The 16,424-nt window shown below is 36.2% G+C and overlaps 2 protein-coding genes across 2 annotated transcripts in view; one reads left to right on the top strand and one right to left on the bottom strand.

The window, feature by feature from the left end:
• Positions 1-13,187, top strand: KRR1 (KRR1 small subunit processome component homolog). The gene is made up of 10 exons (XM_017530632.2): positions 1-188; positions 3,204-3,376; positions 4,120-4,254; positions 4,427-4,552; positions 4,636-4,719; positions 5,776-5,832; positions 6,931-7,101; positions 8,860-8,937; positions 9,029-9,122; positions 11,045-13,187. The coding sequence occupies exons 1-10, from the start codon at positions 104-106 to the stop codon at positions 11,182-11,184; spliced, it is 1,143 nt and encodes a 380-aa protein (XP_017386121.1). The 5' UTR covers positions 1-103; the 3' UTR covers positions 11,185-13,187.
• The window catches only part of GLIPR1 (GLI pathogenesis related 1), a 19,016-nt gene continuing 14,412 nt past the window's right edge, over positions 11,821-16,424 (bottom strand). The window contains exons 4-6 of the mRNA XM_017530635.2: positions 15,457-15,542; positions 12,208-12,234; positions 11,821-12,109 (exon numbers count right to left, since the gene is read on the bottom strand). Of these exons, the coding sequence (XP_017386124.1) occupies positions 11,955-12,109; positions 12,208-12,234; positions 15,457-15,542 (268 nt within the window). The 3' untranslated portion in view covers positions 11,821-11,954. The remainder of the gene's footprint in view (positions 12,110-12,207; positions 12,235-15,456; positions 15,543-16,424) is intronic.

Consider the following 16,424-nt stretch of genomic DNA (forward strand, 5'->3'; position numbering starts at 1 on the left):
TCTTCTCGTCTGAGTTCCGCGGAACTCATTTTGACTGTGGGCATTTCAGCAGGTAGGACTTAAAAGCAGTTACACATCCGGCGCCACCGGAAGCAGCTTGAAAATGGCGTCGTCCTCGCTGGCGCGGCCAGAAAAAGCTGCTGGAAAAAGTGAATTTCGTAACCAGAAGCTGAAGCCGGAAAACCAAGGTGATGTTATGTGGGAACCGAAGCTTGGGGTTTGTGGACCTTGAGTTGCGATGTTTCTTTTGTTGCTTGTTGACTTATAAAACCACCTGGAGCCTGTTCTGTGTAGTTGAGTATCTGAATTGCTGATGATTAATATTGTTGGCCGGGCCCACAGGAACGACAAGCCGATATGGTGCCACCCACGTGTTCCTAACTATGGCTTTTGCTGAAGGGTCCCCCAAGCGAAGCTATTGCGGAATATGTCTTCTGTAAAAGGATGAGGGTTGAGAAAATGCCCAGGGCGCTGCGGAACCTCGTAGCGCGTGGGTGGCAGAAAGTCATTGACGGAATGAGAAATAAGGTGAGGTGGAAATAGGTAGTCATGATATACAGGTGTGGACCCTGATAATGGAGTGAGATGTGGGGAAAGGAGCTGACATGCCCTTACCTTTGGTTTGTCAGTAAAGAAATTTTAAAAGATTTATCAATTATTCCTGTGTCATATTGCTAAAATATTAGACGACACAGTTCTTACTCTTTAGATTGTGCTACCTTTCAATTAACTCTTGCGTTATTGTCTGGTTTCACCCATTTTCTTTAGTATGAGTGACAGAGAAGTCAGAGAAATAGCCCAGGGACCTGAGCAACCAGGCTATAGGAAGTGTTAAAAACATTGAACTCTCAATTTAGATACATTGGGAAAGTAGTAAAGGTTTTTTTGTTGTGGCTCATTAAGTGACTATGTAATGTAAATAGCAGAGGATACAACTTATGTACAGTTTAAATAATAAAAACATGCAAGAACCTAGCATTCAGACTACTAAGTAGAATAGAGCAAGCATTATTATACCCCTCAAACCCTTATGTACACCTCTCAGATCATATTCTCTTTTCCAGAATCAGAAGTAACCACTCTGAATTGTATTATATTCTGTTCCTCTTCTTGTAGTCACGAAGTGGCTTAATTTTGTGTCTTTTTCAATTTTATACATCAAGGTGGACTGTATGCATTTTAATGTGTCTTCTTAGATTTAGCTTTCTGTTTTTCAAACAGGGTGATACCTGTAGGTGTAGTTTTAGTCTTTTCACTGTTATGTGGTGTTTCCTTGAATGAATATACGCCAATTTATTTTTTCATTTTACCGTTGGTGGACATTTGGTTTGTTCACATTGCTTACAATTATAAACAATACTGCTAAAACACCGTGGTACATGTCTTCTGATTAACATGTTCAAGGGTTTCCCTAGGTTATGAACATAGGATTGGAATCACTGAAGTGTAGGGTGTGTGTAAGTAATGCTAACTTTTTCTTCCAAAGGGGTTGTGTCAGTTTTGTCCCCACTAGCAGTGAATGAAATTTCTCATTGCCTTCCATTCGTACAAATATTATCCGAATTTTGAATTTCTGTCATTTTGGTAGGTATGAAATGGTATCTGGTTGTAGTTTTAATTTGCATTTTCTGATCACCTATGAGGTTGCATATCTTTTCACGTGTTTTGAGGCTATTTGTACTTTAACTGTGAAACTCCCTATTTGTCTTTTTTTTTTTTTTCTGATTTTGGAGTGGGGAGTTTAAAAAAACTGATCCATAGCCTTTGAAGATTTTAAATTGGATAGGGACTTGGTCAGGTAAGCATTGTAGGTAACCAGTTGCGATGGCTCATGCCTGTAATCCCAGCACTTTGGAAAACTGAGGTGGGCAGACTGCTTGAGCCCAAGAGACCAGCCTGGGTGGCATGGCAAACCATTTCTCTACAAAAAAAAAATACAAAAATTAGCTGAACATGGAGGCACATGCCTGTAGAAGCAGCTAGTTGTGAGGCTGAGGCAAGAGGATCAGATTGCTTGAGTCCAAGAGGTCCAGGCTGCAGTAAGCTGGGTTGGAGCTACTGTATTCTAGAGTGAGGCCCTGTCTCCAAAATATATATGTGTGTGTGTGTGTGTACACACACACTATATATATATAATCACTTTTGTAGAATGAGTTCTTTAAAGGATATTGGAGAGTGAATGGTATATGAAGACTAGCCAATTGTCTGTGATTTGAACCAGAAATAGCAAAGCAGACGTGAGTATATGCAGAAAGTTAAGCTGTCTGAGGTTAATAACATAGGCTAATGACCTGCTTTTCAGACTTTACTGTGCTTAAGAGTCTCCTGTTGAGCATGGTAAAACAGACTTCTGTCCCTCATCCCAGAGATTCTGATTCAGTAGGTTTGGGGTGGGGCCCAAGAATTGCATTTCTAACAGACTTAGAGTTTATTATGATACTGCAAGTCTATAGATCATACCTTTGAGTATAACTGAATTAGAGTATAGCTGTTAAATTTCAGGGGTTCTTAAAATTCAGGACCAGGAGTTTTTAAAATAAATGATTCAGGAGATAATTTATGACCCTTAGGAGGCATTTTCTTTTAGTGAAAGGAGTCCCAGGCTGAGTCAGCTTTGTGTCCACTTAGGCAATTAGCCTTTTCAGACCATCTTCTATAAAATGGTAATAATAATACAGATTCGTTCTAACTTCTATAGTTATGATGAAAGGCATATGGAAATAAGGCACTGAAAACACTTAGGAAAACCTAGAATTACCAGTGATTATTAACCGAAAGTATAAACTAGAATCCATTTTCAGAAGTCTTACACAAACACACACACCCAGGTTCCATCCACTCCAGGAAAGTCAAAAGATTAATTGTATTTAAAATAATAGACAAAATGGCATTCAAATCTTCATGATGAAGTATATGTGTCTTGAGTACTATCTGCCTGGCATATGTCAACTAGAGTGAGGAGGGTTTCTGTTTTTAAAAGACTTTGTCTTCTGAGGCAACTGAAATGTGTACAGGTAATTTTAATATAATGAGTTGATGATAATGACAGAGGAATGTTCTTTGACTCTTAAGTAATATAAAAAGCAGCAGGGGAAGAGGAAATGTAAGGAGTATTAGAAGACCTGTGAATATGTGCATAGAGTGTTCATAAAGTGTCCAAAAGACAGTTAAAATGTGATGTGTAACTTTTTTCCTTTCTATAGATGAATCAGAACTCCTTACTGTTCCTGATGGTTGGAAGGAACCACCTTTTTCCAAAGAGGACAATCCTAGAGGACTCTTGGAGGAGAGCAGTTTTGCAACTTTGTTCCCCAAATACAGAGAAGCTTACTTGAAAGAGTGTTGGCCATTGGTGCAGAAAGCCTTAAATGAACATGTATGTGTATATTAATACATTTATTTTAGACTTTGCTTTGCTTATGCCTTTACTTTTAAGTAAGTGTATGTGTGCTGATGTATTTTTTTTAATGGTGCTAACATAGCTGGTTCCTTTGGTATTTTAAATAATGTAGGTAAGTCTTCTTTCTACCTAATGATCATTTGTTTTTATGTTGAAATATTTTTGAGATGCTCACAAGTGAGAAAACAGCATTTTAATTTGCTTCATTGAAATGTTTTTTTCTGATTGAAAGTTAATGCTTAAGTTTTCTAATCATTGTTTTTTTCTGAACCTATGAGAATTTGCTTTAAATTTGTATTTAGTCTGATAAGGTTTGAAAGGGAAAGTCAATTCTTACTAATAGAGCAGATGGTAGACTGGAGCTGGGTCCAGAATAGGGAAGCTGTACAGCTTTACATTTTTACTTTAGTCAGATTTTAAGTATGGCCTCATTTGTTGATTTATAATTTTAAAATTAGAGGCAATCAATATTCCAATGCTTACAAAGTATTCTAAAACCAAGTGTAAATGGTTTCAATTGCCCCTGTTTCTTATAGTCCGTAAAGTATGAAAGCAATTGAGTATTCATTATTTATGCTTATCTAGCTTCTTCAAGGAAGTAATTGATAGAAATTGAGAGGTGACAGAAATTAATAGGTTGGTTAGGATAGGCTTTATGATTATCTAAAAATAAACTGATTTTTAGACAACTGCGTGTTTGTTCTTCCTTCTTTTTGTAGCATGTTAATGCAACCCTGGACCTGATTGAGGGCAGTATGACTGTTTGTACTACAAAGAAGACTTTTGATCCATATATCATCATCAGAGCCAGAGATCTGATAAGACTGTTAGCAAGGAGTGTTTCGTATGAACAGGTAAATGTAGAATTAGAGACTTTGCTTTATTTGCATTAGCGTAAACCTGTAGCATCCCATCTTTTCCTCCCTCCCTTCCACTATCAAATTTTCATGTTTGTGCTTAGATAATGTTAGTGTGGGCTTGGAAAATAAATGTGATTGTAAAAAATGTTGACTTTTTTTTCAAAAGGCAGTACGAATTCTTCAGGATGATGTTGCATGTGACATCATTAAAATAGGTTCTTTAGTAAGAAATAAAGAAAGATTTGTAAAAAGAAGACAACGGCTTATTGGTCCCAAAGGATCTACATTGAAGGTACTTGTTACTAGTGGAACACTTGAGTCTTTTCCTTATTAATTTTTCAGAGTAATTTATTTTAACTTGTTCTTTTGATACAGGCATTGGAACTCTTAACTAACTGTTATATTATGGTTCAGGGAAACACAGTTTCAGCCATTGGACCTTTTAGTGGCTTAAAAGAGGTGAGAACCTATGCATTATCTTCAATTCATTTTCAGCAGAGAACAAATGATTTGGTTATTATATAGTTTATTGGATAATATATTGCTTTATAATTTTTTTAGAATATACTTTGATTTGCCATTAGTAAATACTTTTTATGTTATGTGATTCAAGGGAATCAATTCTGGACCCTAACATGTTATGGCCAATCTTTGGCAACTGTGGAGACATCCGTTTCTGAATTAGAAGATCTGCATACCATCACTCCTCCCACCATAAAATTTAAATGGGCATGTAAGATCTTCAGTCGGTAGCACGTATGAAAAACATGATGTAGTCACATGTGCTCAAATGATGGGAAAACTGAGCAAAAATCGTTATTTGCAGTAGTGTATGCAGCCAGTAGAGGGCACACTCTGAAAACTTGATTCTTCAAGATATATTTTCTTATGTTTGAATTTCAGTATAGTGGTTAATAACTTGTCACGAACATTTAACTTTTCAAATTAAATGTGGTGAGAAAATCTGTGGAGCAAATGCTATTTCTGTTGACTCCTTTTCGTACTATTACTGTCTAGATCTGGCTTGTGAGGTTGTGCTTCCTTTCCAGGGCCTTTAATAGTAAACCTGTTGGCCTCGTTTCTCACAAGTTATCTGCTTTTTTCTCATGGAGCAGTAATTAAGTCTATTGAATAATTTTATAAAGTCTTTATATTATTTCTTACATTAGAGTCTTGACGTTTATGGTTTTATCTTCATATCACAAATGGAGCTGGAACAGGAAAGTGACTTTCCTGTAAGTAGTGGCAGTTCTCGTATTCCAGCCCTCCTCAATCACATTGTTCTAGAGTGTTGTGTTAGTTCTCTGTGCTACATTTTAGCAGTAATTGAGAAACTATATTGTATTCAAGGGAAATTGCCTTTATGAAAGATCTAGAAGCCACTCAAAGCAGTTAAAGGAACTACCGTGTTTAATTTGGTACCCATTACCTGATTGGATATTTTGCATTATTAATCCTCTTCTCTTTAGCTCATTAAAATCCTGTGACTAATTTGTTTTTCTTTGCAAATTTCAGGTTAGAAAAGTAGTCCTAGATACTATGAAGAATATTCATCCAATTTATAACATTAAAGTGAGTATAACTGTACCAGTGGTTGTCATAATTCTTTTAGCTACAGAAACCTTTTTGAAATTAAATGTGTTATGAAATTCTAAAGCACAACCAGATAAAGCAGAGCTATTTTGGGTAAATTAGGGGTAGAATTCAGCTGACTTAACTGTACCCAAGTTTTGTAGGTACTTCCTTGGAAGCTTGGCTCTCTATGGAGCACAGTGTGAAAACCACTGAAGGGGATAGTGTTGTAATGTGTTATATAATTCTAATCAATGTAAATAAGCTTCACAGAATTTGTTGTAGCTCATATCAATCCAGTTTTCTTAGATTATGAACCCATGTATTTAAAGATACAATCTTTCAGAATTCTGCCTTTTTCTAGTAAATAAAATCTAGAACATCTTGCATTAGATTTGCATTAAAACTTTTTTAAATTTAATACTCAAATTGTAGCCCCTTTGAGAGAAATCTGTTATATCACTGTGCACAGAGTTCGATTATGCTTAGAAATGTAACCGTGGCATAAAGAACTATTTTATGATGGCTTTGTTGAGCAATCCACTTAAATTTGATGAACTTGTTAGAAAGTCACTGTTAGGGTGAAAGTGATTTTGAGTTACATTGGGACATTGCAGATAAAAACAAAGCTATGTGTCTGATTCTCAGTTTGCATTCTCTGATGTTCCAAGGTCTGAAATTTAAATGGAATAGGGAAATCTGAGAATATTGGTTTTCTGTAATCATGAGAAAGTGTACTTCTTTTTCTATATTTCACTTGCTACTGAAAACTTCCTTTCAAGGAACAGCTAATTAAGAACCCTCCCTGCTTTTATCAGTTGAATTTTAAACGTTTTCATGAAATAAGGGTTGAAAAGTTAAGTCAGTTTTATTTTCATCTCATTTTTAACAATTCTACATTTTGTAATTAAATTTCTAAGTTTTCTAATACTTGGTTAGTTTTACATGTTTGAGATGACCTTTTTGCTTATGTAATTGATTTAATCTCACTAAAAGTAGGAGCTGTTCTTTTTATTTATAAGAGCAATATTTATGTCTTAATTTGACAAATGTGTGACTTTTGAACATTAAAATTTTTACTTTGTTGCATGACTAAAGAGCTTAATGATTAAAAGAGAGTTGGCAAAAGATTCTGAATTACGATCACAAAGTTGGGAGAGATTTTTGCCACAGTTCAAACATAAAAATGTGAATAAACGCAAGGAACCAAAGAAGAAAACTGTTAAGAAAGAATATACACCATTCCCCCCACCACAGCCAGAAAGTCAGGTTAGTACTAAATGTTGAACTTTATATGAAGGAGAATCTATTTTAATCTATTTGGTCAGAAAATTTATTGAAGGTATTTCAGGTGGAGTGTATATTCTGCATGAGAGGTGTAATAAACCGAGGGCAAGTGTAAATAGGCATATTTTGAGCTGTAGGGGTGGGGAGTGTGGCCTTCACATTGACTGTAAACTGCGTCCAGGTGGTTTGTGTCTGTTGCGCCCTGTAGCCACTGTGAATGTTCAGTGGATAAAAGTTCAGTGGTTTAGCCTGCAGTACTCTTTACTCTGCTTTGGCAACAGTCTTGTGACTGTGTGCTCTATGATTGTTCTAGTTCCTAAACCTTAAATTGTAACACCCACCCTTTTTCTAAGTTATGATTCCCTTCCATTTTGTCAGCTGTCCTCTGCTTCATTTCCTTTCCCAATGTGACCAAAGCTTTTTTCATTCTTGCCCATCTTTGTTTTCATTCATGCCCCTTTTTACTTCTGTCACACCTTCTCAGGAAAACTCTAAAACTTGGATCAGTCTAAAAACTTGACCTCTTCCCTGTAACATGGCTACCAAACTAAGTTAGAGAAAGTTTTATCTTTGGATTAAATTCATTCAAAATCCATGTTTCCTCTAAATTCTGTCAGGGCCCTCCCAGGTTTAGCAGATGACATTGCATTTTATTGAAATATTTCGAGACCACCAGATAAGAACCCCTGTTTCCTCTTCTCTTACGTATGGTTTTCTTCCATCTGCATCAACCTTTTGTATGTGTTCTTTGAATTCCATCTTCAACTGTCTCCTGGTGGCTCCTGCTTCATTATTCCGTCCCTTGGCTCTATCCTAAAGCCTTCCCTTTCTACATCTCTTTTTCTCCACAACCGTGTTAGGAGCCTTTCAGGGAAGGTTTGATGATCATAGTGAAAAAACAATGAAAGTGTTGGATCATGGAGGAAATTGATAGCAATTGGGGGAAGTGGAGTGATGCAGTCATTAAATCATGCTTCCATTACACCACCCTTATTTCTTATGGCCCTTTCTTGGAGTTAGTATCTTTCTAATCTAGCTGTATAAGCTAGATTAGAAACAGTGATGTCTCAGTTGACTTGTTCTTACATGTATTCATTATGTGATTATGTGACTGGGTAAGTTGTTTATCCCATTCATACTTAAGTTTCTTAAATGAGTGAGCAATTGTAAAGAGCTTAGAACAGTGCCTTAGATATAATAATGCTATATAAGTGGGAGATGGGTCAGTTATACACATTTTACATGTTGGCTGTATATTGAATGAACAAGCTGTTGCTTTCTCTAGTCACCAATTCCTGACAGTTATTGCTTTAATTCTGCATGTCACTACCTTTATTCCAGGCTCTCATCTATTCTTCATTCCTCTCCATTAAAATTATGCTTTGGTCTTTTCAGTCTTCTCAGAAACCTACAGTCATTTCTAAATCTAATTCCCTCTCCTTTGCCTAGCATTCAACTTTCCCCAAAACACTCCCTGTGGTTTCTTCACACACTATTCTGAAACCTTCCATACCACCTGAACTACTCTGGGTTGTATTCCATGGAGGTGCTTTCCTACCTGCATACTTTTGTGTATGTATTCCCCTCAGCTTAGACTCTATATCCTTTATGTCACTACCATTTTTATTAATAAAATGACCTCATCAGTTTTACCCTAAAGATATTGTGACTTGCTCACCACATGACTTCCCCACAACGTTATTTCTAATGTAATTTAAGTGTAAATACCGTTTTCAACAGATTGATAAAGAATTGGCTAGTGGTGAATACTTTTTGAAGGCAAATCAGAAGAAGCGGCAGAAAATGGAAGCAATAAAGGTAAGACATTTTATGCGTAGCTCACAACTTTCATAGGTACTTGAATTATTTAACTAAATATGTTTAACTAATGTATTTATTATTAATGTAGGCTAAACAAGCAGAAGCCGTCAGTAAGAGACAAGAGGAAAGAAACAAAGCATTTATTCCACCTAAAGAAAAACCTGTTGTGAAACCTAAGAAAGGTAATGCTTTCTATGTTGTAAAAGTCTTTATTAACCATGAAAAGTAAACCCATAGTGAATTTGTCTGAGTCTCTTTAAGTGTTGAGTAAAGAAATAACTATCTTTTCGTCATTTCTCTAATTACTAATCTTTTTTTTTTTTTTTTTGAGACGGAGTTTTTCTTCTTGTTACCCAGGCTGGAGTGCAATGGCGCGATCTCGGCTCACCGCAACCTCCGCCTCCTGGGTTCAGGCAATTCCCCTGCCTCAGCCTCCTGAGTAGCTGGGATTACAGGCACGCGCCACCATGCCCAGCTAATTTTTTGTAGTTTTTAGTAGAGACGGGGTTTCACCATGTTGACCAGGATGGTCTCGATCTCTTGACCTCGTGATCCACCCGCCTTGGCCTCCCAAAGTGCTGGGATTACAGGCGTGAGCCACCGCGCCTGGCCTCTAATTACTAATCTTAAGGACCAGGGATGACTGAGATAATTTCTAATTTAGAGGCAGCTAGTGCCTATTTCAGTGCAAACTGGATTGACAGTCCTCCCCTGACCTCTGTTCTGTGCTTGGGAAAGACCCTTTGTTCTGAAAGATACAAACCCAGAGCAGCCAGTGCATCTTTTGTAAAAATAAAAGTAATGGAAGCAAGAAGATCCCTGAGCACTGCTGTCATGCCTCTCATAGAGGGATTGTGATGTTGGCTTAAAGTTTGGTTTCTATATTAACATGGATTTCTCATCACCTTGGATTAAAGGATGCCGACAGGCCTTATCTAGGAGCTATTAGTGTGGAAGCGACTGCAGTTTTTGCCATTTAAAAACCATAGTCACTTTCATACTAACCTAGCACTTAAAAGACACTAAGAGAAAACACTCCATGCCTTTTCTTCATTTCTAGTCTCACTCTGATGCATCCTCTTCTGCATTTACTTTCCCTGTGGTAACACTTGTCTTCTTCCTAAAGTAACCCTTCAAAGTGAACAGTGATACACTGAGGGGAGAGGGCTCACCAGCAATATTGTACATAGACTTGGTCAGAAACAGATACAACATATTATTTTAATATCTTATATTGCTTAATACTTGCAAATACTGTCTTCTGTCCTAGATTATTGATTATATAAAAGATAAAAATGTCATAAGTATTATAATTTCTAATCTGTACAACCTGTCAGTTGAGTGCTTTGAAAGGTACGCAGTAGCTACTTAATCTTTATCTATAATGATTAAGAATATAGTTTCTCCACAAAGTGGAAGCTTTAAATCTCTATACTTCTCAGGTTGCTGGGTAGTTTGTACATTATGACGTCTTGTCTTACTTTTTTTATACTGTGATACTGTACTTTAAATGGTAAGAAAAACTTGCATTCTTTTTCACTGCTTCCTTTCTGTATTTTGTTCACACTTTTAGCATTAGATACTTAGATTCTATAAGCGGGACCTCCAAATACTCCCAAATTATTGTCTTCATTAACAAAATCTTGTTAAATAAAATACGACTATCAGGTATTCATTGAATTAATATTTGGAAAACAGAGAAAGTAGATTTTGACCTCTAGGTTATGGTTAGCTGATTAAAATTACATGTTGCCTTTCTAGTTTCAATAAGTTTAATGTGCAAGATGGAAAATAATTAGGACTCAAAAGTTCTAAAATATGGAAAAGAATGTAAGTAAAATTTAGTCTCAAGTAGGATTTAAGGAAATAGTCTTAATAATTGAATCTAGTAATTGGTCCCAACATGCCATTTTTATGTGTACTTGTACTAATGTATATTGTATATTTAAAGTATTTTATGATTTGTTTTCTCTTAACTCCTTTAGGCAGGTGTTTTTATATTTCTTTCACTTATAAGAGTACTCTGAAGTTACTGCCTTAAACATACATTTTTTTACTTCGTAAAATAGAAGTATTACATGTATTGTGATTTTACTTTGTTTAGCTTCTACTGAAACTAAAATTGATGTGGCCAGCATCAAGGAAAAGGTTAAGAAAGCAAAGAATAAGAAACTGGGCGCTCTTACTGCTGAAGAAATTGCACTTAAGATGGAAGCAGATGAAAAGAAAAGAAAAAAAAAGTAACATACACAAAACTCCTTGACTAGAACTATCTCCTTTTGTAAAGGATTTTGAGATACCAGGCATTAATTAGTTGCCTTATTTGTGAGAAATTTTCTGAGTTTTGTTCATAAGTTATTGTAATTTTTTTTGAAAATTTTATACTATAACGTGGTATGTATGTCTTTGTATACATTATGACCATTGTGATTATCCATTAAATCCAGTGACAGATGCCATTGATCAAATATAATGATGTCTCAGTATTTGGTGCTCCCTCTCTAATGATAACAAGTAAACATATAGGTTTATCCCTTTTGCAAACAATCTGCAAGCTGAAAATTAAGCCCTCTGAAATTAGATCTCCTAGATACTCCTGTTTTCTCAATCTGGGGAAGTGGTAAATCAGAGACACATCAGATTGCAGGAAAACCAGACATTTAGAGTCGAAGCAGCATGTAAACGATAATAATTTTTTTAACTAATGAAGGATACTGGAGTTACTAAGAATCACCTAAAAAAGTGCTACTGTACCTTGCTCATTTTGTAGATTTGGAAGTTGAAACATGGGTTAGGTTACTTACTGGAAGTCCACATGTGGCAACCTGCAAACAATACTTATTTATAGAGTTAGGAAGTTTCTTCTTTTGAGTAAGAGTATTGCTGCAACATATTTTTTTTTTTTCTGAAATGTTTTAAAATAGAAATACACCTAATTGTTATTGGTTAAAAAATAAGCCATATGTGAATAAGGTTGGTTTTTTTTTGTTTTTTTTTTTTAAACCTAGATCATATTAGTCCAAAAGAACTAAATTAGGATACTTGTGCTGTATCAAAATGGTAATTATAACAGACAGCAACAGAATTACTGAATTAACAATGAGAAAGAGAGAAGTATATCTATTACGTGGATAAATGGGCCAGCCTGGATACACAACAGAGTAGTAACCTGTGGAAAAAAACATAGAATATCCTCTTAGACACAGTTCCTCAAAGTGCACTGACAGAATTCACATAGCTCTTTATAAACAAGATTGATGTACATACGTTTGACGTTGTCTCGCTGTTGATTAACTGTAAGGTTAGGGAGAAGAAAAAAAATTGAAAGGGTAGGTATAAGTGAGGGTTTATTTTAAAAAGCTAAGTCTTTAATTATAACCATTAACTTGCAACTAACTTGGTACTTTTAAGTTGATTTTTTATATAAAATTTTATAAAAGAAACTATACCATTACTATAAATGGAAAATCATATTATACATCATAACCAGCAGGTAATAAAATTTTAAAAATATTAGAAATCATGTGAGAAATTTATTAAAATATATTTCTAAAACTAAGTTCCCTCTTGAGAAGAAATACTGTTTATGATGAGTCCACAGTGAAAAGACAGTAACATCTCTCTCATCCAGTCTAGTATATCGTGAAATCATCATTATGTTGTTTGGCTATCAAAAGTTATTAGTTACTCCCCTCCTTTCACTGAGCTTTATTCAGATTTTGACATTCAGAGCACTGGGAAGAAATAAATTCCAAACTGCCTTTAGCCTTCTGGATATTTTCTTTTATGAAATAGAAACCTTTTCCACACCAGTTCTGCAGCAGTCATTGTTCTACTCGTGGTAGAAGCCATCAAGAATCTGGTCCTCTGGGGACTTGTGAGCCTTCCTGGTCTGTATACCTGGGAGTGGCTTTGTCTGTGGTGAATTACTGTAAAGATGCTACCCTCATTTTCTTGGCAATTATGTCCATGAAATCAAGAGTGTGATGTTCTACTTATTTTTTCTTATTTTTTAAATGTTCAACATTCAACTATTGAAACAAACATGCATCTGTGCACTAGCTAAAATCATCTTAGGTACCACAAGCATGCCCAGCACATTTTGTAAAGGAGTCCTGATTTGGCCTCCAGGGGTATTTATTGAGCTACCAGCAATATCTAGGAGACCACAAAGGAATTTATATTCCTGTGCTTGCCATAATTTGTCAGAGGTGGAATCTGTTAAATAAAAGCTTTTACCCTCTAAACTTGACCTTCATCAGACCTTACAAAAGGTGAAATGGTTATTCGTAGTTTTTTTAGTCACAAGTCTTATTCAATATTAGTGCTGAGTAGAATACTTTCAAATAAGTCTACACTTACATGAAAACAAATTACATAAATCTAGCTTTGGCCAGGTGCGGTGGCTCACACCTGTAATTCCAGCACTTTTGAGAGGCCGAGGCGGGCAGATCATAAGGTCAGAATTTCAAGACCAGCCTAGCCAATATGATAAAACCCTGTCTTTCCTAAAAATACAAAAATTAGCTGGGTGTGGTGGCGTGCACCTGTAGTCCCAGTTATTTGGGAGGCTGAGACAGGAGAATCAATTGAACCCGGGAGCAGAGGTTGCAGTGAGCCGAGATCATACCACTGTACTCCAGCCTGGGCAACAGAGTGAAACTCTGTCTCAAAAAAAATAAAATCTAGCTTTGAGAATGGAAAATTAGTGACAAGATCAATCTGTAGGATGTTGAGCTCTTATCTGAAGTAAATGGGTAATGAGTTTCACATCTTATAAATACCATGCAAGTTAGCATGTGTTTTCTCAAGAGTCCAAGGGTATTCATTACTGGACTACAGCTTTAATCTTACGTGTTATTCCCCAAGATTAGAGATCATCTCAAGTTAGATTGCCAAAGATCAAAAGCTAAGACCAGCGGTATTTTTGTCACTGTGGTAGTGGTGGTGGTAGTAGTATTACTAATTACATAGATTTTTAAAGGGAAAATTATTTTCTTCATTGGATTGTTTTGTTGAAAAAATGGCAGAAACTTGCCCAGTCACAGTGGTAGAACTGGAAATTGCACTGAAACTTGGCATACTGGTTTTAAAACCCATGGTTTTAACTCTTATGTATACTGCTTAACTTGGAAGAAATATGTATGTTTTAAAGTGCTACAGCACTGTAAAAGGAAGAATTCCGTGAATATGTTGATACCTTGATATTAGCTGAATTGTGGCTACATGTTACTGAGTTTTCTTCACAAGAGTCCTGTGAGTGAAATAAAGCGTGACTGGACTGAGAGACAAATGGCTCAACAAACTTTGAAAAAGTCTATTATATGTAAAATAAGTATTCAACATTAAATGGGAAGGAGGAGAACAAGCAGTTTAATATGTAGAATTTTAGGCCTGGAAAGGACCTTAAAAAACATGTGAGCAATGGAACACTTTTTTTCAAACAAAATTTGATGCAGTGAAATTTGGCCCACTCTGTCCTTCCTCAATTCTAAGCACCCTACTCTAGCACAGCTGCTGTGAGTTCAGTTTGTTACAGATGTGGACATAAAAGTACCACAGGATTTGCACAGCTGTAGTAGCTTACTTGAAGTTTTCCTTTTACACTATGGTAAAAATAAAAACATACTAGGATAGAGGAGCTTGTGTCTGGAACAAGAACCAGAAATAAAATTTTGGTCAATTACTAATATTTCAAAATCACAAAGCAGAATTTTGCTTGGATTTTTAGTAAAACATCCTTGGAAATTTACCTGCATGCAGCTTCTACACTTTTTCATTAAATGCTGTCTGGCTAATAAAAGTGCCATGTTGCAGCTTTATTTATTCTATTTTTATTTCTTTTAGACAGAGTCTCACTCTGTCGCCCAGGCTGGAGTGCAGTGGCACAATCTCTGCTCACTGCAACCTCCGCCTCCCTGGCTCAATCAATTCTCCTGCCTCAGCCTCCTGAGTAGCTGGGAATACAGGCACCCACCACCACACCCAGCTAATTTTTGTGTTAGTAGAGATGGGGTTTTACCCATGTTGGCCAGGCTGGTTTTGAACTCCTGACCTCAAATGATTCACCTGCCTTGGCCTCCCAAAGTTCTGGGATTACAGGCGTGAGCCACCGTGCATGGCCTGTTGCAGCTTTAATTCATTTGTTTAGTTCTACAGATGAAGATTCAAACCCTGAGCGCCTTGGGCAGGTAGGACTACAGAATGCAGAATCTGTTTGGATGACCTGTTATACTTATTTTTGATCTTGCTGAAATAAGCAAGTCTTAGGAACATTAGTCTATAGCATACTTTTTCTTTGACCAATTAGAACTAAATAAAAAGAATGTGATTTTCACATTTAAGTTTATCTTACACATATTCCTAGAACAGTAGGCCATTAGTTTAATTGCTACTTGATGCCAATTTCCTTGAAGGCAGTCATTAGGATAAAACAAATGGTTTCATTTTTAATTCTGTAGAAAGTTACAGGTTACTATTAAGTTATTCTATTGGTAGACTCTTCCTTTTACTCACCACAGAGATTGTCCAAACACTTGTCATTATTGGGGCAGGCACTGCAGGTGGCTCCTTTCTTATATGGCCAAGTTGGGTAATTGCCTCTGTAAAGTAGAAGGAGGATGTCCATTAGGAGTTTTTAGGTTTTTTAATATTGCAATTTACTATGAATCCTTAACTAAATCCAGAAGAATAGTAGAATGAAGTACAAAGGTTCAGAGAGTTGGTGATAGAAGTGAAGACAGGAAAGCAGAAATGGAAGGCTGCTAATATTTGCAGAGTTCATTCTATGTACCTATGTCTACAAACCTGTTTTAATCTGCATTCCATTTAACTGTGACAACTCTGGGAGGAAGTTATTGTTTGTTTTACAGATAAGGAGACAAAAGATGTAAGAAATTAGTAACTTGTCTTTAATCACAATTTATACATTTCAGAGTCAGAGGAAACCTAGCTTTCATTCCAGAGCTGTGCTCCCTCCTTCTCTTTACCTACCCTCTGGCTTATATGATTACTGCCATTCAAAAAACCGTCCGTCTTAGAAAAGCTATGTTGACCCACATTCAATCTTGTCAGTTGGTCAGTCCTCCATAGTTTTCACTGGATAGGAGCCATTTGGCTGGAGTAAGTACCTTCCAAAAAGAATAATAAATAATGGCATGGGGGAATTTCTAAAGTGAAAATTGTTTTCACATACAAGATGTGATATGACTAATAGCTACTAGCTAGTGAGCACTCATTATGTGCTTGTCTTTGTTCTAAACACCCTTGAATGAAACAATCTTCACAAAAACCCTATGGAGAAGTTAGTATTATCTATTTATCCCCATTGTATAGCTAGAGGTTGAGGCACAGAGTATAAGTAATTGACCAAGGTCACAGACTAGAAGTGAAGTAATACCCAAGCACTTTAAATCCTCATAAATATCCTCATAGTAGTAAGAATCGTCAGAGGCTGCACATTTATCTCAATGAACATGCCATTG

The sequence above is a fragment of the Cebus imitator genome, unplaced genomic scaffold, assembly GCF_001604975.1.
Source record: "Cebus imitator isolate Cc_AM_T3 unplaced genomic scaffold, Cebus_imitator-1.0 Scaffold67, whole genome shotgun sequence".
Lineage (NCBI taxonomy): Eukaryota > Metazoa > Chordata > Mammalia > Primates > Cebidae > Cebus > Cebus imitator.

Bases quoted from the DNA above. Each gene is read 5' to 3' on its own strand.
- KRR1 (XM_017530632.2), top strand. From the start codon at position 104: ATGGCGTCGTCCTCGCTGGCGCGGCCAGAAAAAGCTGCTGGAAAAAGT. The intron at 189-3,203 runs GTGATGTTATGT...TCCTTTCTATAG, and splicing joins GCTGAAGCCGGAAAACCAAG to ATGAATCAGAACTCCTTACT. The intron at 4,255-4,426 runs GTAAATGTAGAA...TTTTTTCAAAAG, and splicing joins GGAGTGTTTCGTATGAACAG to GCAGTACGAATTCTTCAGGA.